Source organism: Onthophagus taurus, chromosome 10 (genome assembly GCF_036711975.1).
Source record: "Onthophagus taurus isolate NC chromosome 10, IU_Otau_3.0, whole genome shotgun sequence".
Lineage (NCBI taxonomy): Eukaryota > Metazoa > Arthropoda > Insecta > Coleoptera > Scarabaeidae > Onthophagus > Onthophagus taurus.
The window spans coordinates 14,718,259-14,742,687 of NC_091975.1; the positions used below are offsets into that span (position 1 = coordinate 14,718,259).

Sequence of the window (24,429 nt, forward strand, 5' to 3'; positions counted from 1 at the left end):
AAGTAAAAAATGAACGGGGTATACGTATACCTTTATTTACATTTTAACTATTTCAGATTACAAGATTAATTATGCGAAATTTTTATTTCACATGGAATTTATTACAATGGGAGGATTATTAATATCTACTAACGTTCAACTATTGCGAAATCGACACCGATTCTTTAAAATGTTCAATTTATTGAGTGATTTTAACCAGGTGGAAGTTCAAAGAGTTAAACACTTCAAAAGAAATTTTAAAATTTTATTTAAAACGATTCGTTATGCTGCATTTCTTATCGCCTATTTCATAACATATTCTGTTATTAGGGTGGTAGAAAATAAAGTTTCTTCTATTTAGATGATGAAAATGTTTATTTATTTATGTTTTCGGTGCTTGTAGTGCTATACGAATTTATCGTATTTCGAATAGAAATTATTCGTCCTCAGGCACGACTACAAAACATAAAACATTCAAACTAGGTGAGTGTCTTAATTAAACATTATAATACATTGAACAAAACTTATTTCACAGGACATATTAAAATTTAAAAGTTAAAATCAACACTATTAAAATACTATTAATCAATACTATTAAAACATTATTAGAAAACATATTTACCGTCAATTTGTTTAGGTATTAAAAAAGATGTTAAACATTCTCGATAAATTTGAGGTGTAGGAAAACGTTTAATACGACCAAAAATTAATATTCTTTGTTGTAGGGTAAAGATCTTAAACTTTTGAAACCAAATGTAGAACTGGGGTCTTTGTGGTTCAAACAGGGTTAGAAAAGGTGGGGTTTCAGAAAACAGGAAAGATTTATTTCAAATTTATTTATTTCATTTAAAATAGGAAAAAAACCTATCCAAATTTAACATCATCCCGGCCTTCAATTCAGGTAAGAAACTAATCAATCAATTTATAAATAACGTTGTGAATAAACGTCGAACAAGTATGAATTAAAGAGGTTAAATAAAAAGTGATCTCTCCTCGCGATCTTTCCTTATTTATAGACAATAGTGGTACGATGATTCGAAGACGTATTTGACCAATAGAAAATGAAATTGTATGTCACAACTGAGCAATGAAAAAGAGAATACCAAATTGCTGAAATGGTATCACACGATCTAGGATCGAAACATCGTACGTGATTGTAAATGCGATATCTGCATTTATTTCTTAAGAATCCGAACAAAGAAAATAGTTCGGATCGCGAGGCATATTTCTAAGAAAATGAAAGAAAAACAAGGGTTCATTATACTAAAATTAATAATTAATTAATACAATAAAGTAATAATAAAATAATGCTACTACACAACAATAACAAGCATAAATTCGACATGTTAAAGTTAAGTGGCATATACAAAATGTCTTGTAGCAGTTGTGATGACTTCTATATAGGACAAACAGGTAGAAACTTAAAAATAAGAGCTCATGAACACCTTAATAGAACATCCTATACCTTCTATAAACACCTACAAAACAACCAACACACATCTAACATAAGTAATATTAAATTAATTGAAAGTATAAACAAGTCCAAAGAACTCGACCTATACGAAGAACTTTTTATACTTAACTATAAAAACAAATTTAAAAATAACGGTAATGGCAATCTGATAAACGATATCACCGACTTTAATAACTTCAGACATTTCCATATATATATTAATACACAAATATAGTTTTAAATTTTCCTCAACCCTTAGATTCTAAGTTAAGCATGACAATATCACTATGTATTGCTGATTTCGATTTAGTTTTTTATTGTGATTTTTAGTGTCTTTTCGCTTTTCGAAACAATTGAAGCATTTTATGAAAGTATTTACACTTGCGCACGTGTTCTTGTATTACATCTAGCCAATTTTATACCTGTTTATCTGAAACTCCACCTTTTCTAACCCTGTTTGAACCACAAAGACCGCGGTTCTACATTTGGTTTCAAAAGTTTAAGATCTTTATAAGTACCTCCTTTGTCCCCCTCAAGGCAACTTGGAGCTATTTAGCCAGCGGGAAGGGAACGCCAGGGAGATGCACATTAGAAATTGAGAAGCAGATATGAGAAGACGACACGCAGAGAAGATTTTTTATAATATAAGTGATATAAATTCATTGAAGTGGAAATAATAGTTATAATATTAATAATAATAATATATTATTATATGAACATATAATGAGGGCTATTATTCATGAAGGTTAAGTTTATGTCACGAGCGTAGCGAGTGGCATAATTAACCTGAGTCGTTTTCTTTACGAAAATTAATTAATTTATGCTTAAATCATACGAAAAAAGAAATTTGTTTAGGTTTTTTAATGTCAAACATTTAGACACTCCTAAAAAATTGAAATGACGTTTTTTGAACTTTTAACGTTTCAAATAATTATTATTAGTTTGGTCAAGATGGCTAACCGTGAATAATGATTATTATTCACCACTATTATTCACTCCGTGAAAAATGACTACCATTTTGTTTTAGAAAACTCATTATAAGGTATATATTATAAGGTAGTCGTGGACAAACTTGTTTATTAATACGTTTGATGATAAAGTTTGTTTGTAAAATCGCAAAATGTCAATGTTGAATTACAGCAAGAATCAAAAATATTTGTTAAAGTTTAAAAAATCATACCGAATTTGATTATAGGAATTAAGAAACCACGTTTATCTTCAATTAAAGCTTAAATTTTGATCTTTATTTTTATGCCTAATAAGTAATACGTATCATAATAAAGTTTGTTTGTAAAATCGAAAAGTGTCAATGATTAATTCTAGCAAAAACCGAAAATGTTTGTTAAACTTTAAAAAGTCATATCAACTGCATTTCTAAGAGTCAAGAAACGATTTATATCTGAAATTGGAGCAAGATGAATGCATTTTAGGATAATACAAAAAGTTTTATGTAGGATTATAAATATGTTCAGATCATAGATCTCAATCGACATCATCATAGAAAAAATAAACAAAGTAGATAACCGAAAAATTTATTGTTGCTTTAAAGTGAATGTTAATATAAATTCTTTGCATAGAAATAAAAAAATAAGTGGACTAAATATTGATATAAAAATATATTAATTTTAAGCGATTCTCTTCTTCATGACTTGTAAAATCCAATTATAGAAAACATATACCTTCTTGTACTCCTTAATTAAACAACATTTAATAATTAATTTTAATTCTTAAGTATGTATATCAATTAGAAATTATTAAATATTTACTTTAGCTGCTGCTGCGTGTGACACTTCGCCGAATAGAGGAATATCCATAATGAGAGGTTTTTGGCTCATACACAACAATATCAAAACATCTTTTCGTGTTGAAACGTCCGCTTCAAATCAGTTCAAGTTATAAACATCTTCAGCAACGCTACCAGCCTATTAACAAATATCACTTTATTAACATTTTAGGTGAATAACACATTAGTTCATACCGCTGTGGTAAATCTCTGTCCAATTGCGTGAGCTGTATATAGTCCTATTGATGATGATAGCATCATAAAGCAACTTATTAAATTCTTTTCCTATAAAAATTAGTTTATTAGCAATTAAATGATTATATCATACGAGACCTCAAACCAAAAGAAATGCGGTGACTGAGATTGTTATCCAAAGTATAAAACAAAATTTTGTAGACGCAATAAAGCCCGCATAGAAATTGTAAACGCATTTAAACTTTCTAAAATCATAAATGATGTCGTAAAGGTTGTAAAATAAACTCCAAGATTAGTATACCTGAAAATATCTTGATGATACAAGACGATAGGTCGCAAACTCTTAAAATTTTCTTTCTTATTTCTTGTTAAATGTGTGTTGTTAATCATGATTTTAACGTTTTCAATTCGTACGATTAATAATTCAACCGAATAGGCATACATTATTGATGCAAAAATTGTGATATGCAATCCACTGCTTATGACATAAATTTGGAATAATATTATTAAGGTTATTTCCCACTGCTTCAATTCAAATGGTACATAATATTCCACTATGAAGCAGACTTTAGTATTAACGACGTTGTCACAATCATTTCGTATCATAACATAGTACGCCATAAGATATCCGAAAAGAAATCCACCGAAGCGAAGCAATTTCAAAATAATTTTCATATTTTCTTCAATAAATTTAAATCTTTTATGGTGAACGAGTTGTTTAATATCACTTAATGTGGTAATCATTTCGAGCAACTCATATCGTTTTCGCAAAGCTTGAATGGTATTAATCAGAATAATTGTAGACATAGCAAGAAATTCCAGATAAAATAATATATTAAGAAAGTCCTTCTTGTAATCTAAATTCGTTAAAATAACCATATTAATGTATACTTAATTATTGTTGTTGTAACACACTCACTTGTAAGTTTTATAAAAAATGGATAAAAGCTCCAAATTAAGTTGATTACGATCAATATGAATGCTCCCAATTTATTAAATCCGCGCGAGGTGGGCCAAGAGTTGCATTTGCGCAAATACTTTTCGAGAAGGTAAAAACCGAGTGTTTTCGACATCTTGAATGATGTTGAACTAAAAGGAAAGAAAGCTTAGCTTCTAGTCTACGTGTATGTGGATACGTGTACCAATATTAAAATTTGAATTATGACTATTGATTTATCATCTACATTTTTTAATCTGAACAATAAGTAAATTTCTGAAGAAATGTATTACCTCAAAAATGTTTACAAGGACGATTTAATTTGAAACGTGTTAACTCAAAAACTAATCAAATTGCGCTCAAATCTTTTATTTTGTTAAAAAGTAGGTTCTTTGCGTTATAAATTGGCAAAAGATTCATTTTGGTATTTTAAAATCGATGAGTTATGATTTTTTGAAAATGGTTCTAAAATATTAAAATATTTAGAAACACGATTTCTCGCAGGGATAGCACCCATGGATGCAAAAGCACCAAAGCTTAAAAACTCCACATGTCTTGCGCATGCCTGCCCTGAAAGAAGTGATCAATGTATGCCCTTTTCTCCCTCCTAATGGCACCATTTGCATAATTACGCAATTGTTTATAGTAATTAAAATTGCTTTCATTTGGCTGGGATCTATATTTAGAATATGCCTTATTCCTCAATTTAAACAGCAACTTAATATTTTCTGTTATCCATGGCTTATGTTTACGACGCAGAATAACAGTACGCACCGGGGCATGCACATCAAACAGCGAAAGAATATGAAAATTTATAAAGTCAACTTTGTCACTAATACTGCTTAATTGAGTTACATGATGCCAGGGAATAGCACTAAGATCGGAAGAGAAAGCATCAACATTAAAACTGTGAAAATCACGGAATGACACCAGTCGCGGCACACCACCATCCACAGAAGCGAGATTCAAGAACACATATACCATGTGACGATCTGCAACATTGTGTATATCAACAACACCAGAGTCAGTAACATCATTAACTGAGGTGATAATAAAATCAATCAATGTAGAAGATGTACCAGTTATACTTATGGTCGATAATGAAGACATCTATGATATCTGAAGACGTAATTTGGATATCGAACGCCCTTCATACACCAACTTGAATCGTTTGATCGCCCAAATCGTTTCTTCCATCACCGGCTCTTTACGTTTCGATGGTGCTCTCAATATCGACCTTACCGAATTCCAAACAAATTTGGTTAAATATCCTCGCATTCATTTCCCTCTTGTTACATATGCACCTGTTATTTCTACTGAAAAAGCCTACCATGAACAACTTTCTGTAGGTGAAGTCACTAATGCCTGTTATCAACCTGCCAATCAAATGGTAAAATGCGATCCTCGTCATGGTAAATACATGGCTTGTTGCATGTTGTATCGTGGAGATGTACACCGACTTTTGAAAAACATGTTGAGGTTTTATCGGAGATCTTTGTTCGCCTGGCTGGTGCTAATTTAACTCTCAAGAAGGAGATATGTCATTTCTGTAGACCTGAATTAAAATATCTGGGCTATGTGGTGAATAATAGTGGATTGTTGGTTGACCCGGATAAGGTTTCAGCGATTCTTAATTTACAGGCTCCTAAATGAATGACGGGTTGGTATAGACGTTTCATACCGAACTTTTCGACAATTTTAGTGTAGTTAGAGGAGTCCTAACTAACTTAACTAAGAAAAGTACTGCTTTCTTGAGGTCTTACGAATGTGAGAAATCGTTTTCCTTACTGAAGCAACAACTGATTTCAGCTCCGATTCTCTCATGTCCTGATTTTTCTCTTCCTTTTTCTGTCCAAACTGATGCCTCTGATTTTGGTGTTGGTGCGGTCTTGAGTCAGGAAGCTGAGGGTGGTGAACAGGTTATCAGCTATATTAGTCGTTCATTGAATAAAGCCGAGCGAAGTTATTCTACAACTGAAAAAGAGTGTTTAGCTGTATTGTGAGCTATTGAAAAATTTCGTCCTTATATCGAGGGTTCTCATTTTACTGTTGTTACGGACCACTATTTACTCGTGTGGTTGAATAGACTTCAGAATCCCTCTGGTCGTTTGGCTCGGTGGGCAATCAAGCTTCAGCAATATAAGTTTACGTACTATCACTCACAGAAAAGGAAAGGATCATGTTGTGCCGGATCTACTTTCTCGTTCGGTGCCTACTTTGAATTCGGTTAATGTTGCGTCGTCGAATAGTACTATCGCTCTTCCTATTTCGGATCCATGGTATCTTGATTTGTGGTCGAAAATATCGAATGCTCCTAGGAAGTGTCCTTCTTGGTTTGTTCAGGGTGAGTTTGTTTATAAACGAGTGAGACATACCGATCTTTCGAACTTTCTTCTGGGAGACTGGCGGATGCTCATACCCAAGTCCCAGAGGAAATGTATTATTTCCGAAAACCATGATTGCTCTAATTAATCAATACATTTATTGGCCATCACTTCGTGCGGATGTCTCCAAATATATTAGACGGTGTACTGTTTGCGCTGCTCATAAAATTGAACAAAAGTGCTGGTTTCTATGCTCCTCGTGTTATTCCTTCTTACCCATGGCAGGTTCTTTGTTGTAATATCGTTGGTCCCTTGCCTAGATGTTCTAAGGGCAATAGTTTTATCTTGGTGATTGCCGATTGCTTCACTAAGTTTGCTTGTTTCTTTCCTCTACGTAGTGTCACTGCAGATAAGGTGGTTGAAATTATGGAGAATAATATTTTCTTACTGTTCGATGCTCCTCAGTATCTTATCACGGACAATGATATACAATTTGGAAGTAAAATCTTTACCAAACTATGTAACCAGTATAGAACCAGTATTCTTTATACGGCTAGTATCATCCTAGAGCAAATCCTGCAGAAAGAATAAAAAATAGGGTATTAAAAACAATGATTTCATCTTATGTTAAAGAAAATCAGCGTCTTTGGGATGTTAATCTCGCGAAGATTGGTTGTGCAATTAGAACTGCGAAACACGATGTTATAGGATGTTCTCCTTTCTTTACCTTCTGTGTTAGAGAACATGTGTAATATGGTGACCTATTTAAAAACCCTATCGATTTAAAAGAGGATTCCTTTATCAATCCTGACCGATCTAGTAGTACCCAACTATCACCAGATTCTTATGAACTTCTTCCGAAAACCATCCTAAATAAAAAGAAACAGTCTATAACTCGTACTCAAAATAGGTATAGTCTAAGGAAACGCGTGGTGAAATATAAAGTGAATGATTCTGTTTGGAAACGAAATTTTATACTGTCTGATGCTTCGAAATACTTTAACGCTAAATCGGCTCCTAAGTTCGTGGGTCCTTATCGTATTAAATCTGTAGTGTCTCCCTGGACGTATGAGTTGATGGATGCAAGTGGTAAATCTCTAGGAACGTATCATGCTAAAGATCTGAAGGCCGATAATAATTCCCTGAATGATCTACACTCATCTGGAAGTAGTGATGTATCCGATGTTGACTCTGATGTTGACCTTGATAGTCTTGATATATTGATATCAAGTGTAGATGGTTCCGGGATGGATGTGAGAGCAGTTCCAATTAAAAAATGTCCAGGTGTTAGAACGTCAATACCGTTTGGGTCATCAGATATTGGACACAACGGTCGTGAATTTAAAATAGCTTCAATTTCAATTAATAATGTCGTAAATTCTTTGAAGGATAGAGATCCATCCCCGATAACTCGCTTGAGATGATATTTGACGGACTTAACGCCTGCCTCCCATTTTCCGCCAAAATGAGGTGCTCCAGGAGGGTTGAAAATCCATTGAGTTCCATCGTTCGCCAATAGATTTGCAATAGATTTCCATTGTTCAGATGCTGAATTGAAGAGGTTGCGGAGTTCTCGGTCAGCACCAACAAGGTTTGTCCCACAATCACTTGTGATTGTAGCAGCGATTCCTCTTCTTCCAACAAAACGCTTATATGCTGCGATAAACCCCGAAGAAGTATAATCTGTGGCGACTTCAAGATGAATAGCTGATGTGCTGAGACAAACAAAAATGATCAGATAGCCCTTGTAAATCTTACCGCCACGTCCACGCAGTGTACGCAATGAAAAGGGCCCAGCATAATCGACAGCAGTGTTCAAAAATGAACGAGATGGAATAATACGTGATTTTGGGAGTTGGCCCATTAATTGTTGACCAGTAATTGTTCTCTGACGAGCACACACCATGCATTTGTCAATAAAAGATCGGACTGGTAAACGCCCACCCAAAATCCAAAACTGCCGACGCAGAGAAGCCAGAGTTACTTGTGTACCGCCATGAAGATTGAGTAAATGATATCTGATAACCAGTGTGGTGAATGATGACATCTTTGGAAGAATAAGAGGATGCTTCTCGTTCCAATTGAAATTAGTAAATTGAAGCGTTCCACTAAGTCGCAAAAATCCGTTACCATCGATGAATGGTATTAGACGATGGAGACGATTTGATCGAGGCAGTGATTGAGTAGACATCAATATGGAAATTTCAGGTGCAAAATATATTTTTTGAACATGTTTTACCAAAACCAGTAAAGCATCATTAATTTCGGAAGTAGACAATACCGCTGAAACTGAATCCAAACATTTATTATTACATTGTTTTACAAACCTTAAACACCAGGCAGTGACGCGTAATAATCTTGTGAGAGAGGAATAGCGCTCTATGAGGTCCCAACAGGTTAGTGTTGATGTAATTACTGACGTATGACTGTTTCGCTCTTCGAAATTTTCGGATTCAGAACAACTTGGTATAGATTGTGGCCAGGATAGATTCGGTAGATTAAGCCATTCAGGTCCTCTCCACCAAAACCGAAGATTTGGAAGCTCGGAAGGTAACACACCACAAATCAGCAGGATTTTCTTCAGAAACAACGTGATCCCATTGAGCAGAGGATAGTTCCTGGATCTCAGCTACTCGATTGGATACAAATTCCTTCCATCGTGACGGGTGATTGGTAATCCAATGAAGTACAATAGTAGAATCGGTCCAAAGGTGAATATGATCACTCAATTTTAATGTTTTTTGAACACGATGCACCAACTTTACAAGCATTAACGCGGCACAAAGTTCAAGTCGCGGAATTGTTATTCGTTTAAGTGGTGCAACCTTAGTTTTAGCCGATACGATAGTGACTGTTATTATTTGATATTACGCGTAAATATACGACCGCGGCCAAAGCTTGCTGGGAAGCATCACTAAACCCGTGAATTTCAATAACACTAACATGATTAGATAATCCGAGCCAACGAGGTACAGCAATTTCAGAGACTGAATGAAATTGTTTTATAAATGTACACCATCGCTTCACAAATTCGTCTGGTAATTTTTCATCCCAATCGATCTTTTTTAGCCAAAGTTCTTGCATAAATAGCTTCGCAGTAATTACGATGGGTGCCAGCCATCCCAGAGGGTCAAACATTTGTGCAACAACTGATAATATGCTTCTCTTTGTGAACGTATTACATTCAACTGAAAATGTTTTTCAACTGAAAATGAAACTATCGTCATTACTTTTCCATATTAAACCTAAGGTTCGATACATCAAATTATTTTCAAATGATCGTGAATCAGAAGTTGCAATATATTCTTCAGTTAGCGAGCTAATTATTTCTTGTGAATTAGATGACCATTTCTTGGCAAGAAAACCACCCGCCATAAGAATCCCGTTTAATTGGTGAATTTTTTCTCTAGCATGTATTGTATCATTAGCACCCGATAAGATGTCGTCTACATATATATCATTCAAAATAATATCGGACGCAAATGGTAAAGTTTTAGAGTGTTCTTCAGCCAACTGATGTAAACAACGTATAGCAAGGTATGGAGCGCAAGTTAAGCCATATGTAACAGTGCTCAATTGATATATTTTTATTGGATCAGATGGGTTAGTTCGCCATAATATCTGTTGAAATGGCAAATGATCAGAGTGAACCTTTATCTGGCGATACATTTTCTCAATATCAGCAGCAAAAGCAACAGGATGTTGTCTCCATCGCATTAAAACATCGACAAGATCATTCTGAAGTTTGGGTCCAGGCAAAAGGTAATCATTAAGAGACATTCCTGAGGTAGATTTCTGAGAGCCGTTAAAAACAACCCTTAACTTAGTGGATGTACTGCTTTCTTTTATCACTCCATGATGAGGAAGAAAGAATTGTTGGCCTACTGAAGAGATTTCTTTTGAACATTCAATCATGTGACCAAGAGAAAGATACTCTTCCATGAATCTGGAATATTGACTTTGAAAATTTGGATTTTTTAGAAAACGAGATTCCATACGAAGCAACGCCTTTTCTGCCATTGCATAAGAATCACCAATATTAATTGAAGTATTTCTAAATGGCAATCGAACTATAAATCTTCCTTTAGAATCCCTGGTATGAGTAAGTTTAAAATAATCTTCACAATCCTGCTCTTCTTTAGTCAGTAAAGGTTTTTTAACGATTTGAGATTCTTCTTGGTTCCAAAAGAGGTGCATTAATTCATAAAGATTGTTTTCAGGAGAACATTGGAATGAATAAATTTTGTCTTTTACATTTTCTGAATGGATTGATCCCGATAGTATCCAACCAAGAGTGGTATTTTGAAGGAGTATTGAACCGTTGTTTAATCGACGAATTCCGCTTTTCATAATTTGGGAATAAATGTCAACACCTAGGATGACGTCAATTGTTGTAGATGACATAAAATGTGGATCAACAAGTGTAATATCTTTTAATTCATTTTGAAGATCATTGCATATAACTTGTGGAGGTACGTAAGCCGTGATTTGAGGTAATACAAGTGCATTAAGTCGATATTGCATGTAAGGTTTAGTTCGAGAGCTAAGATAACAATCAACATTTCCATGTGAAATATTTGTTGCTTGTCCTCCAACACCATGAATAGGAACAGATTTTGAACGTCGAGGTAACTGTAGAAGTTGGCATAAAGATTCGGAAATAAAAGAAACTTCAGAGCCTTGGTCTATTAAAGCTCGAATTAAACATGGTTTTCCATTGAAAGCTGCAATGTTTACAAGAGCGGTCGCGAGTAATATTGTAGATTTAGTTGTTAGATGTGAGACTGCCATATGAGAGGAGTTTTGAATAACTGTTATATGAGGTATGGAATTATTAGAATTGTCAGATGAAGTAGTTTGAGAAGTTACTGTTTGAGATTGAGCGTTAGAACCATGTAATGAAGTATGATGTTGTCGTTGACAAATACGACAACGCTTGGATGAGCGACAATTCTTCATAAGATGAGGTCCAAGACAATTAAAACATAGGTTTTTGGATATCACAAATTCTCGTCGTCTTAGCGGAGATTTGTTCATAAATTGTTGACAAGATGAGATGTAGTGATTAGAGTGGCATAACGAACATGACTGATTGTGAGTTGGCGTTGAAACGTTGTGAGATTTAACGTTACCAATAGGCTTAATTGGAATGTTTCGTTTTGTAGAAGTGAGCTGTTCAATCGCCTCAAGACTATGAATTCTTCCAAAAAGAAAGCTTTCTAACTCTTTAAACGTTGCTGGGGATTTCTTACTCCCAATAGATTTTTCCCAATCTTTGAGGGTTTCAGGATCAAGTCTTCGTACAATCAAAAAAACGAGTATATTATCCCACTGATTTGTAGGACAATCTAATGCTTCAAGTGCACCAAGATTCTCTTTAATCTCACTTATCAAACGCTTAAGCTCGCTGGACGATTCATGTTTAATTGATCAAGTCGACAAAAGAACTGACAAATGAGAATCAATCAGAATTCGTTTATTTTCGTAACGATCTATAAGAATATCCCATGCTCGAGCAAAATTATCTTCACAAATCGCGATGTTTTTTAAAAGTTGGGCGGGTTCTTCCGTTACACTCATTTTTAAATAATGTAATTTTTCGACCAAAGAGAGTTCTGAATTAGATTTAACCATAGAATCGAATAAGTCATGAAAATGTTTCCATTGTAGATAGTCTCCAGAGAATGTTGGTAAATCTATTCTTGGTAATTTAGGAGAATGAGAATTTATTGCACGTGTTGTATTATTTAAAGAATTATTTGCTAAGTTGTCAGAGGGAGCGGATAACTTATCTATAAGATCGAACATGTCTCCTTGAATATTTACGTATTGTTCTTCGCACTCAGCATATATATCGTCTTTAAAATAAACGTGATCTTGAAATTCATCGCGATTACCAGTTACAGTTTAATGAATTTGCTGGAATTTAGCCCAATTTGAATTTAATAAATTTAAACGACTCAAATGCAAATGACGATGCAAATGTGACGATTCGACCGATCGTCACATTTGCATCGCCTAGTTTTTTCAAATTTGTCATTGCACGCGAAATTAGACCGTAAAGTTCGATCTGTCGATCTAGAGTAATTCTAACTTCAGACATTTTCTATCTGATTTAAACGAATTTTAACGATTATTTGAGATAAATTTGAGAATCGGAGATTAAAGAATGAGTTGATTTACGAACCCGATAATTGTTTAATATTATTTCACGAAAATTGAGAAACGTTTTGTTAAAATGTCCGAAACGTTTTACCGCACGCGAGCGATCCGGCTCGAAGGACCAAATGTTTTGAGGTTTAGAAATTACGAGTTCGTTTGAGAATGAATTAAAGATAACTTACTATCAATATATTATATTATGAAATTAAATGGTTTGGTTCCACGCTGCACTAAACAATAATTAAATCAACTTAATAACTACAACAACGAGACTGACTGATTTTCTACGTGGTTCGTACGAATAATACAAAAAATAAAACTTGTTTTAATATTTTCGGCAAACGTAAGAAACAAAATAAATGAATTCAAAATACAAAATCTATGAACTTTAAACAATATCCCTTAGTCTAACTTCATTGCTTCATGTTATTTTTCTGAGCTAGTACCACGAAAAAAAATTACCGTGGGCGTTTAGCCATTGTTGTTCTGTTTTATGATGGTAATAGCTGTCATTACGGATCTCAGAGGTTGAGGTGATCATCGCTTGCACGTTCATGGTACCTGTGTTGATGACTATTATCTATTGTTTATTATTTTCTTTTATTTTTATTTTTTTTCCTTCCGGCCGATTTGCCGAAGACTTGATGGCTAAGGGCTGAGGTGGATCAAGTAGTTGGTGTCTGAATTTGAGTTGTTTTTTTTTTCAACTGTTGGGTTGGATACGTTTTAGTTTTCAGTTTTTAAGTTTTCTGGGTAAACTTCTTTCAGGTAGAGGGGGCGTGTTACAAGTTCATCTTTTAATTGAGATTTCGTAAGGACTTTTTGTCTTTGGAGATTATTTCTTAATTAGTCCCTTCGTTGGATTTTCTGGTTGACCTTGAGTGTCCTGTATGAAAGGTCGCCTTGTATCGTAGTTCGAAGAACAATCTGGTACAGTCAGCTGATGTCGCTACCCTAACTTAACCTTTTAATTGGTTTTCCACAACGGACTATATTTCATCGTGAGATAAGTTTTTCTTTTAAGTTATTCTATTTTGATAATTTTTTTTTATATAAATGTCAACTATTAATATAATCTTTTTGGCATAATTAAAGATCCGTCAAGATCCTTAAAAATCGACGATTTTTTTTAACCGATGTGAAATTGCGTGAATAATACGTTACAAAATAAAAAAAAAATGTCGGAAAAGTGTCAAACTTACCGAAAAATCACTTTAAAGTTTCGCTGTGACATCACGTTTTGTGACGTCATCGGTCATGCTAACCACATATCTCGGCATCACCAACGGTATAATCAATCGTTTACTTCTTTTTACTGCCAATCATATAACATTAATCTGATAAAATTCAAAATCAAATAATTTTCACAAAATTTATAAAAGAATTAACAGGTTTTTTACAACGCATATTTCGGTTGAAATACGTTAAATGGGTGTGGGTCAAATATTGGTATGGTCTTGTTGAAAAAAAACGTTAAGAGCAAAGCCTACTAGAAATACTTATTATATTCTAGTAGGCTTTGGTTAGGAGTTGTTAATTCTTTCATTAAATTTGAGAAAATGATTTAAATTTTATTTACTTTATTCGTGTTGTGTGCGTGGATGTGGAAAAATAATTTTCTCGGACCTGTGTTATCTGTACAATTGTGTTAAATACGTCGTAAGTAAGCAAAATGTGACGTCACGTCGAAATTTCAAATTCATTTTTCGGTCATTTTTCCACTTTTCCGCACTTTCTTTTTATTTTTAACGTATTTTTTTTGGCATTTTTACATCGGTTAAAAAAAATTCTTCCATTTTTAGGGCACATATACATTGGTAAATTTTTCCTAAATCATTTCAATTATTGAGATAACTAATGTTAATGAATTTGTGTTAAATATTCAAATTAAATATTAGAGAGAGATAATCGTAACTAAATCTGGTATGTATGTAGGAAAGCGGAAGGTATCCACCTGCACTCTCTCCGGCTACATCAACCAGCCTAAGGAATTTCCGAAGGCTAGGATACAGCTCAAAGGTATGTTCCTGATGCCATCTGTGGTCGGCCATTCCTCTCCGAAATCTCTCATTCTGAGTTCTTGTAGAGTGGGGCATTCACACAAGATGTGTCGGACCGTCTCCTCGCTCCCTTTACAGAGGCGGCAGAGAGGACTAACAGCAAGCTTAAGGTTACAAAGATGCTTGTTTACCTTACAGTGACCCGTGACGAGTCTCGTTACAGTTCGCAGAGCGTTTCTACCAAGTCTTACGAAAGACAAGGCTGCCTCTGCTGAAGGATAAAGTAATAAACTAAAGTAATTTATTGGGATACACGACCAACACAACAAGGCTAGATAATTGAAAAAGGCTCAAATTTTATTTTTCCTTCTTCAGGGTAACTACAATATTGAGACAACAAAAGTTATAAAGATTCGTACAAAATGAATCTAACTACTTACAAAAGTGGTTTGCACATGGAACTGAACCAAAATTAAACATGAGGTCGCAAAAATTGAACGCTAGACATCTTTTTTAACAACTAAACCTCTCCAAATTCACGAAAAGTGACAAATTAGAGATCAAATAATACTAAAAACTTTTTAAAAGGTTAATTATGATATTATTAATATTAAGTATTACTTACAATATTAAAAATTCTACGTTAAACGTTAAGACGCAATAAGTCACGCAAGTTTTTAATACCACAAAAAACTGGAAAGAACAAGGCTGACCAACCGTCTTCCCCGCAAGACACCAAATATACCAAAAAACAACCACTAGGTGGCGCTAAGAGGGGGAATAAAATAGAAAATTTGAAATGTGAGACAAACTTATGAAGTGCACTAATACACCAAAATCCAAGAAAATATTTAAACTAGAAAACAAGAGAATCACTCTCCACAATTGTTTGATCCATAACAATGTAATACTTCCTTAGACAGATGGCAGCCCTTAACTCTATCCTACCAGTTCATACACTTTTTGTCGGTAAAATCTTTAATTATCTCAATCTGAGTTGATAAGGACAGAGCGATTATCGGTTCAGGCGAACATGGCGCTCGCTTGGCAGCCCTTTTGGCAAGTCTATCAGCGTGCTTGTTACCTGAACAAGTCGAGTGTCCTTTTATCCATTGAAGTATAACACAGTTATGCACTGCGGCCTTCTCCAATGTCAGATGACAACCCATAACAAGTCCTGAGGTTATTGTTATTCTACTCAGGGCCAAAATAGCTTGTCTACTGTCAGTATAAATTGTAAAAGTCTTACCTACCAAGTTGGATCTGACAATTACGTCAGCGGCAAGTTGTATGGCGATTAACTCCGCCTGTATGACGGTGGTACTTTTACCTAGAGGTTCAGATACGTGGAATCGGAGATCTTACGAGAAGACTCCGGCTCCAGCTCCTTCCCGTCACTGTGAACCATCAGTGTAGATTTTAAGGCTGTTTTTTACCTCTATTTCTGTGGAACTTGGGTGGGTGAGATATTTCTTCGTAAAACTGTGTTGTAGGGGTGTGGAGTCCGCTACACAATTCAGAATTGATGAGTAGTCCACCATTTCATTCCAGAGATTGGTATTTTTACTATTTCTCTCACCCATTAGAATTCCTGCTGCTCGCAGTCGAATCATGGTCACCAATGCCACCTCTTCGATGAACAAATGAAGTGGCGTTAGGTTCAGCATGTTTTCCATGGCTGCAGTGGGGGTACTCCGCAGCGCACCTGTAACATGCAAACACGCAAGTCTCTGTACTTGCTAAACTAAATCTAGTAATTTTTGAGGTTATTTCATTTTATTTGTGATCTTGACTCGCAAGATTTTGGTTGACTTTGTGGACCAATAGAGCCCCTGATTGAAGTCAAAGATCTATCTAAGCTATCTATGTCTTACGTTCAGTGTTAATTATCATTCATTCTCAATATCAATTTTATTAACATCATTTTCTTTTTTTGCGAGAATAGAGGTAAGACATTTTTTAAACATGTTCATAACCTTCATGTGATTGTAAATTAAATATTAATCAACGTTTGATTTAATTTCTCTCTCTCTACGAGATATTGTGTCTCAAAAGAAGTCACTTAAATTTATTATAACTTTGAATGTATTATGTTATTTTTTCTAAACTGGTTTATTATATTGAATTATCACCAATTTTTTGTATTATTGCAGTAGTTCTTCACATAGTTCTCCCCATTTCATTTGTTAGTTATTACATTACCTGTTTAAATATTTGTTTACGTTTCCAAGTTCAACGTATTAAAGTTACCATTTTAGATGTGAAAAAGGTAGAGCTTGGTGGCGCCCTTTTACTATCTATACATATTGTTTTCTCACTCTTTTTGAATCATTTTCGAAGGTTTTCAGCGCGTAACATAGTTTTTAAGTCACATCATAAACTAGAATCTTTAAGTTTCAATTGAACACACATCATAGTCATATCTAAATTGTTCTTGGGTAATTTTTGGGAGTTTAGGCGTGATTCATGGGTTAAATTAAATCCAGTTTTAAAATTAAAATTATTTATTATTATGTATATTTCATTACTACTTTTTCTACACTAGGCACCTTATTTAAATGTAGTAACAGTTATAATAAGTACTTTTCAAGTGTGTATTACTTTGGAATTTTTAATACCCAATTACAAAAAACAAATCATTTGGCAGTCCTTTAAAAAAAGATTTAATTTTATAATTTAAAAATATTTAGCCACATAAATTACTTACTGTAGCTGCTGCTGCATGGGATGCTTGCCCGAAGAAAGGGACTTCAATAAGGAGTGCTTTTTGACTCAAACAAAACAATATTAAGATATCTTTTCTTGTTGAAACGCCCGTTCGTACCAGTTCAAATTATAAATTGATATTGCCACATTTCCAGCCTAAATAGTTATAATAACAAAGAATTAACAAAATTATCTCACTATTAAGATTTATATTATTATACATACCCAAGTAGTAACCCTTTGTCCAGCTGAATGAAGTAATAATACCAGCAAGAAACACAACATTGAAAAAGATAAAGCTATCAAGTTCTTTTTCTAAAAATATAATTAGATTAATTAATTGATATACATATTACACTATTTAAAATACAAACCGAAACAAACAGAGTTGTCGATATAATTAATAAAAGTACCATAACTATTTTCGTTGGGACGAGAAAGTTTACAAAGAAGTTATTGAGGCATTGAAACATTCTAAAACGATTAATCAAGAAAAATATAACAATCATGTTGAGGTGTTAACCCACCTGAATACTTGTTGTTGATACAAGATAATTAATCGCAATTTTTCGACATTTCTCTTCTTATTTTTAGTCAAATTTGTATTACCAATAACTTCGTTTAGGTTTTTTAGATGCAAAATCAATAATTCTATGGAATACCAATACAAACTTTCTCCAGAAAGCATGATATTTAGTATAACGCCGACAACATATGTTTCAAATAACATCATTAATGTTATATTCCAATGTTTCAAATTAAAGGGGACATAATAATGAAATGCTAAACAATGTTTAAAACTTTTTGAAATCGAACAGTCATCGTCAAATATAATAAAGAAGCCAAAAAGAAACGGATAAAGAAATCTCACATAATTTGTTGATTTTAGTGAATTCTTTAATATGTTATCGACAAATTTAGTTCTATCCGGGATATTGAATTTCTTAAAATCGCTCAAAATATCAATCGTTTCAAGTAAACGATATCGATTTCGAAATAGTAGAATGTTACCAGTTACAGCTATCGCACTCATAATCATGAATTCCATGTGAAATAAAGATTTTGCAAAATTCGTTTTATAATCTATAATGAATATGTTTAATCCTATTTCGTGGCATTAAAAGAAAAATACTTACTAATAATTTCTGTTATAAATAGGTAATTGCCCACGTTGCATTAAAAATAATTAGAATTGTTGGTGCGAGTCCTCGAAATCCATTCGATACGGGCCAATATTGATGTTTCCGAAAATGTTGTTCTAAAAGGTAAAAACCGGGTGTTGTCTTCATTTTGTACACAACCCGACTGGAATAACAAACAGAACTGAATGCAAAAGCTTCTTAACTTACGGGTAAAAACAGCATTATAAATGTAATCATAAAAATTGATTTAGTTTAACCCTTGTGTTACTAACCGCACCCCAGGTGTGCTTTCAGTATGTTTTCAACTTTCAAGTGCTACATAGAAAAAATTGGTTAGTAACACAAGGGTTAATGGATTTTTAGCATGACAATTCCCGTATGATTTATTCAAATCAACAATTTATATCGCCACGTTTCTTTTAGACATAAATTTGTTTATATACGTTGGACAGTACCCATTTAAAAATTTTTAGAATGATACATCAAGGTTTTTATGTCCTCACTTAAACTGCAATCTAATAAGCATTTTATTGTCTTTAATATTTACAATTTTCCCTTCTACTATACATTCTACTTTATATATATAGTGTGTCCCCGGATAGGTGAAACGACTCTCTGGTTTTTCAAAATTACTGTTTAATCAAGCAGGGCTAAATCCCAAAAAATCACAATTAATACCGAAAAAAATTTACCTTTTATAAGAGTCGTTTCACCTATCCGGGGACACACTATACATATATATATACACCTCCAGATCTTCTACCCTCCTCGCCCCCATCACCTCCCTCATCCATCTTTTGCCCTTGCCCTCCTCTCCCAAAATCTACTTCCTGTCCATTGCCTCTTCTCTTAGCTCACTACACCCTCTCAGCATGTGTTCTAGCGTCTCCCAATCCTCTCCACACAGCCTACGCCACCTCTCCACATCGTCCGCCCAATACCTATTCCCCCTCTCCTTATTACCGCAGCGGAATCTGGACAACCAATCTCTTCAATTTATCATCCCCTTCCATCAACAAATATTTTGGCAGTTCCTCTGTCACTATCTCCCCATACCTTTCATTGTATCTCCCTTCTCGTATCTGTGACCTTCTTTCCTGCCTCTGTATATCCCTGTCCTTATCTCTCAGTTCTCTCCACATTTCACCTCTTTCCGCTCTTCTGTTTTCGATCCCAGTTAGTGAGTATCCCACTCTTCTATAATATTCTTCCTGGATCCACCAGATCTCGACTCATATTTGTTTTTGAAAACCACTCTCATTAACAGGCTTTCTTGAGTGAAGAAAAGCGCCTAGATGATCTCCTTTCCGGTTCTCAGATGGGTGATCAGAAACCATCTGAGTTTTACAGAAATATGTTATCGACAGTCGATGGATCACAAGTTGAGAGCCCAAACCTGTTGTTAAAACTTTGGCGAAGAAGACTACCTCAAACCATTTCAATAGAGCTGTTATCTTCCGGAAAAGATGATTTAAATGACTTGCTTAACATTGCCGATAAAGTCTGGGACTCTCTATCTCTTTCTACTGTACGTTACCCACCAGTAGAGATCAATAAACTAGATTATGAATCCTCTTCCAATACAGCAACAAACTTTCAATTATTACAAGCAATTAATAATCATAAATGTTCAAAACTAGTATCAATTCTTTAACTAATCGTTTCAACGAACTTAACATACCTCCAAATTTTTGTAATAATTGTAGAAGATAAAAGTTTCGTTCACAAAAAGTACATTTGTTACTATCATTCAGCGAGAAAGAATGTATTCTTTATAATTCTTTTAAAAAACCCAGTACCTCAACATCTTCCCAAGTTCCAAAAAAACTAAGGAAAGTTTCGATAGAGAATAGTCATTTAATAAATTTTTAATTTATTAAATGACTATTCAATTCAAACAAGATATATAAAGGACAAACTCACCCTGTTATTAACGAAATCAGTTCTCGCCTGTATGTTTACGACAATCAATCCCGTTTCAACTTTCTTATTGATACAGGTGTAGACATCTCTGTGCTTCCTTATAAATTCTTCTACGTTAACTGCAGCAAATGGTACGCCCATAATTACATATGGAAAAAAATTATTAACGTTAACTTTACAATTGAGAAGAAATTTTCCTCACATCTTCACAATTGCAGATGTTAACAAACCAATTATTGGTACTGATTTTGTAAACAAATTCGATATTATCGTCGTCATCAAAAACCGTCGTTTAATTGATAATACCAAAAAATTATCCTCAACAGGTAGCATTTCAAATACTTTCATACCAATACCAAAACTTTTCTCTATCGAAACTAAATTCACTTCTCTCATTGAATATTTCCAAAAATTAACTTCATCGCCTAACTTTTTATCTCCAATTAAACACACCACAAAACATCGAATCATTACAAACACTCACTTACCATTTTGTCGTCCAAGACGTTTAGATCCCATTAAATTTCCTATCGCTAAAAAAGAATTTGAATACATGGTATCGCTTGGTATCTGTCGACCATCTTCTTCGCAAGTCTCGTCTCCATTGCACATGGTGCCCAAGAAAGATTCGAATGATTGGCGTCTCTATGGCGACTATAGTCAGTTAAATCTTGCCACAGTACCTGATCGTTATCCATTACCTCACATCCATGACTTCAATCTTCGGAATGCATCCCAAACGTTCCATCCAACGTTTCATCAATGAAGTCCTGTCATGTTTCAATTTCCTTTATGTTTATTTGAACGATATTCTCATTGCAAGCAAGAATGAAACCGAACATATTTCACATTTAACTCAATTATTCAAGCGATTAAATGATTACAACATCAACATTCAACCTTCTAAATGCATATTTGGTGTTAAATCTTTAAATTTTCTTGGACATCACATTTCTTCAAAGGGTATTCGTCCTTCTTCATCGACAGCTAATATTATTACTAACTTCCCTAAACCTGTTTCTTTAAAGGAGCTACAAAGATTCTTAGTTATGATAAATTTTTGCCATAGATTCATTCCTAAACTATAACAGATTTTAGCATCACTGTATAATTTATCAACTGTTCTAAATTCTAGTAAAGAGAAATCAATTTCTTCATGGTCAAACGAACATGATAAAAAATTTTGGAGATCCTGTTATAATTCTGATGCGTATTTGAGACGCCATTTTGGACGCCACCTAAAAGAACGTGGGTTTGCTTCGGCGCAGTTTATTGGATCTTCAACTATAAATAGTTCGCCCTCTCGCCGATTCACGTGGCGATCAGCTGTACACCATTCATCACTCTTGCTATTAACTATTAACTAGACAAGTACCCATCCATACAGCAACAACAACGACAACAACTGATATAATTTAAAGATAGGCTAATTTCCGAAAAACTTTTGTTTAGTCATTCTTTTGTTGATTTAGTAATTTAAAAAAAAAAGAAAGATTTTAATTTAAAAGAAAAATAATAATAATTTTATTGTTAATTTGTTTTGTTCACCTGTTCGCTCGATTTTTTTTGATTTCAATTTTTCTTTTGACACCAAAGGAGTGTCCATACATTATTGACTCAGCTGACTCAATTATAGTGTATTTTCTTTCTTTTCAGGTTATAGTTTTGATTCTATTTTTGGAGAATCTTTAGAGCGGTCACGTTTTTCTTTTGCGTTTTTTTATAAATAGTTTATCATATTCCAATTTAATTTAATAATCCTCTTTATTGGTCATAAACCAATATATTTTATGAAACCCAATATTTCTTTTCTAATCATTTATCTTATTATTCAATATAGTTTCAAATCTCAACTGCAGGAGTTTGTCTTTTTATGTGTTTTGTTTAAACCTTTCGACTTGGTTTCGAACTTAGCTAGCTGTTCGAGGGAAATTAAGTTGGTGGGTATCGGTATAAGTTCGTGGCGCCCTTTTATTAACATCGTAACCCCCCGTCTCCATTGAGTGAGCTGGAGCCCGTACCTATCCAACGTATTTGTGTTCTGTCTTTTGTAATTTAGGTAAACCCCCCTTTTGTTTTTATTGCCACAGCAGTAACCATACAAAGATTTTATATAAAAATCTTGGTAACCATAAATATCTGGCGGATAAGTGATCCTGCCGATAATCTCACCGACAAAAATATCCGTACATTGTTATACAGTACAAACTAACTTATCTGCCACATAACGCTGCCGGGAAGTTTATCGGTATATTGTACAACCGGCCCTAAGTATAATAAATATAATATCGTAGTGATAAGTTTATTAATAAAAAATAAAAAAACCATAACTGTAAAAAGCAATAAACAAATAAAATAATAAAATAAATCATTCAAATTAAAATCGTAAATTGGCGTTCTCATTTTCTTACGTAGAACAAATTAATTTATTTAATATTAACTTGCAACTACAATGCTAATTGACAGTGGAAATTATTAAAGAAAAACAAAAATAAAGTATTAACTTGAACAATCTGTATCTTCCTTATTATTAACAATTGGACTAACAAGTAACACCAGGGAAGTGCCATTCGCCGATTTTCTTGAAACTTGGCATACAAGTAGTGTATAAAAAAATATTCGACACGTATATCGTCATATCTGTCCGATCGCCGTTTTCACCCTTTCCGATTATTTTACGAATTATTTTTACGTTTGTTGCGAAATCATGTATCTAAGGGTTTTTGGGGTCGCTGATGACGAATTTGATGTCCGTTTTCGAGAATTCAAAATGGCGAATCCAGAATGGCGTGCGCATTTTTTAAAAAATGGTACACCTTTGTTAAAAACTGCGACAAATTTTTAAAAATGTAAGAAATGAGAACAATTTTAAAGCGAATTTCTAGAAAAATGGTTAATATTAAAAGTATCCCTAACAGTAGCGAATCATGGAAACTCATCACTACAAGTAGTGATGCATGTAACAATCAAACCTTTCTTATTGTTAGCGTTACCCAGGGTAAAAGACGTGGACGTGATAGGGTTCTCATCCCACAGAAAATTGTATTAAAAAATTCTTCCAAGATACTGTATAAACGTCCAGCGGCTGAATGAATACAGCGGGAATCGTAAATTAGTAATAAATTAGTATTTGGATGTTTTTATTGCCTTTATCAATGAGGAGGATTTTTCAAAAATATGAAAATTAGAAGAGTGTTAAAAAAAAATCGGTATCCGGAGCGTCATACAGAAAAACTTTTACTACACAAATTGTAGCAAATTGTAGCCTTAACACAATGGTCTGTAATATTTTTGCTCCCAGATGCATCAATGTGGAGAATTTTTCAAAAATATGAAAATTAGAAGTGTTAAGAAAAATCGGTATCCGGAGCATGATACAGAAAAACTTTTACAACAAAAGTTGTAGCAAATTGTACCATTGACCTTATTACTTTCCGCGGATCCACATCCCAGGTACGTGTAATGTTTCACTTGCTCTATCTCTCTTCCCTGCCACCTCCATTCCTCCTTCTTTCTTCTCCCCCCTTTGCAGAATTTCATTATCATTGTTTTCGCGACGTTTAATCATCTTCTTCATCTCCTCCGCCTCTCTAGCTACAACCACAAAATCGTCCGCATACGCCAAGGCGTGCACTTTTGTTCCTCCTATCACCACCCCACCCATTTGCCCCTTCACAAGACTCTTTTCCAAGTCCGCCGTATATATTGCAATTGTGTGGGACTAATCGGGCACCCCTGTTTCAATCCCTTTGCCGTCCAGAATACCTCACTTAACTCTTCCCCCACTTTAACCTTGACTATCGTCTCCCTGTACATCTTCTTCAC

At 34.1% G+C, this 24,429-nt stretch overlaps 2 protein-coding genes across 2 annotated transcripts; both read right to left on the bottom strand.

The window, feature by feature from the left end:
- Window positions 1-7,779: 7,779 nt before the first annotated feature.
- Window positions 7,780-8,577, bottom strand: LOC139431606 (uncharacterized). The gene has a single exon (XM_071199605.1). It carries the CDS (start codon window positions 8,575-8,577, stop codon window positions 7,780-7,782), a length of 798 nt encoding a protein of 265 aa, XP_071055706.1.
- Window positions 8,578-9,872: 1,295 nt separating this feature from the next.
- On the bottom strand, window positions 9,873-21,216 carry LOC111421154 (uncharacterized). The gene is made up of 3 exons (XM_071199606.1): window positions 21,093-21,216; window positions 12,124-12,547; window positions 9,873-12,078 (listed from the first exon to the last, which is right to left on the bottom strand). Exons 1-3 carry the CDS (start codon window positions 21,214-21,216, stop codon window positions 9,873-9,875), a joined length of 2,754 nt encoding a protein of 917 aa, XP_071055707.1.
- Window positions 21,217-24,429: the final 3,213 nt, after the last annotated feature.

Bases quoted from the DNA above. Each gene is read 5' to 3' on its own strand.
- LOC139431606 (XM_071199605.1), bottom strand. From the start codon at position 8,577: ATGGTGTGTGCTCGTCAGAGAACAATTACTGGTCAACAATTAATGGGC.
- LOC111421154 (XM_071199606.1), bottom strand. From the start codon at position 21,216: ATGTGCAATGGAGACGAGACTTGCGAAGAAGATGGTCGACAGATACCA. The intron at 12,548-21,092 runs GTAAGTGAGTGT...ATGAATTTCAAG, and splicing joins ACGTCTTGGACGACAAAATG to ATCACGTTTATTTTAAAGAC. The intron at 12,079-12,123 runs GTCAGTTCTTTT...TGAATCGTCCAG, and splicing joins ATTCTGATTGATTCTCATTT to CGAGCTTAAGCGTTTGATAA.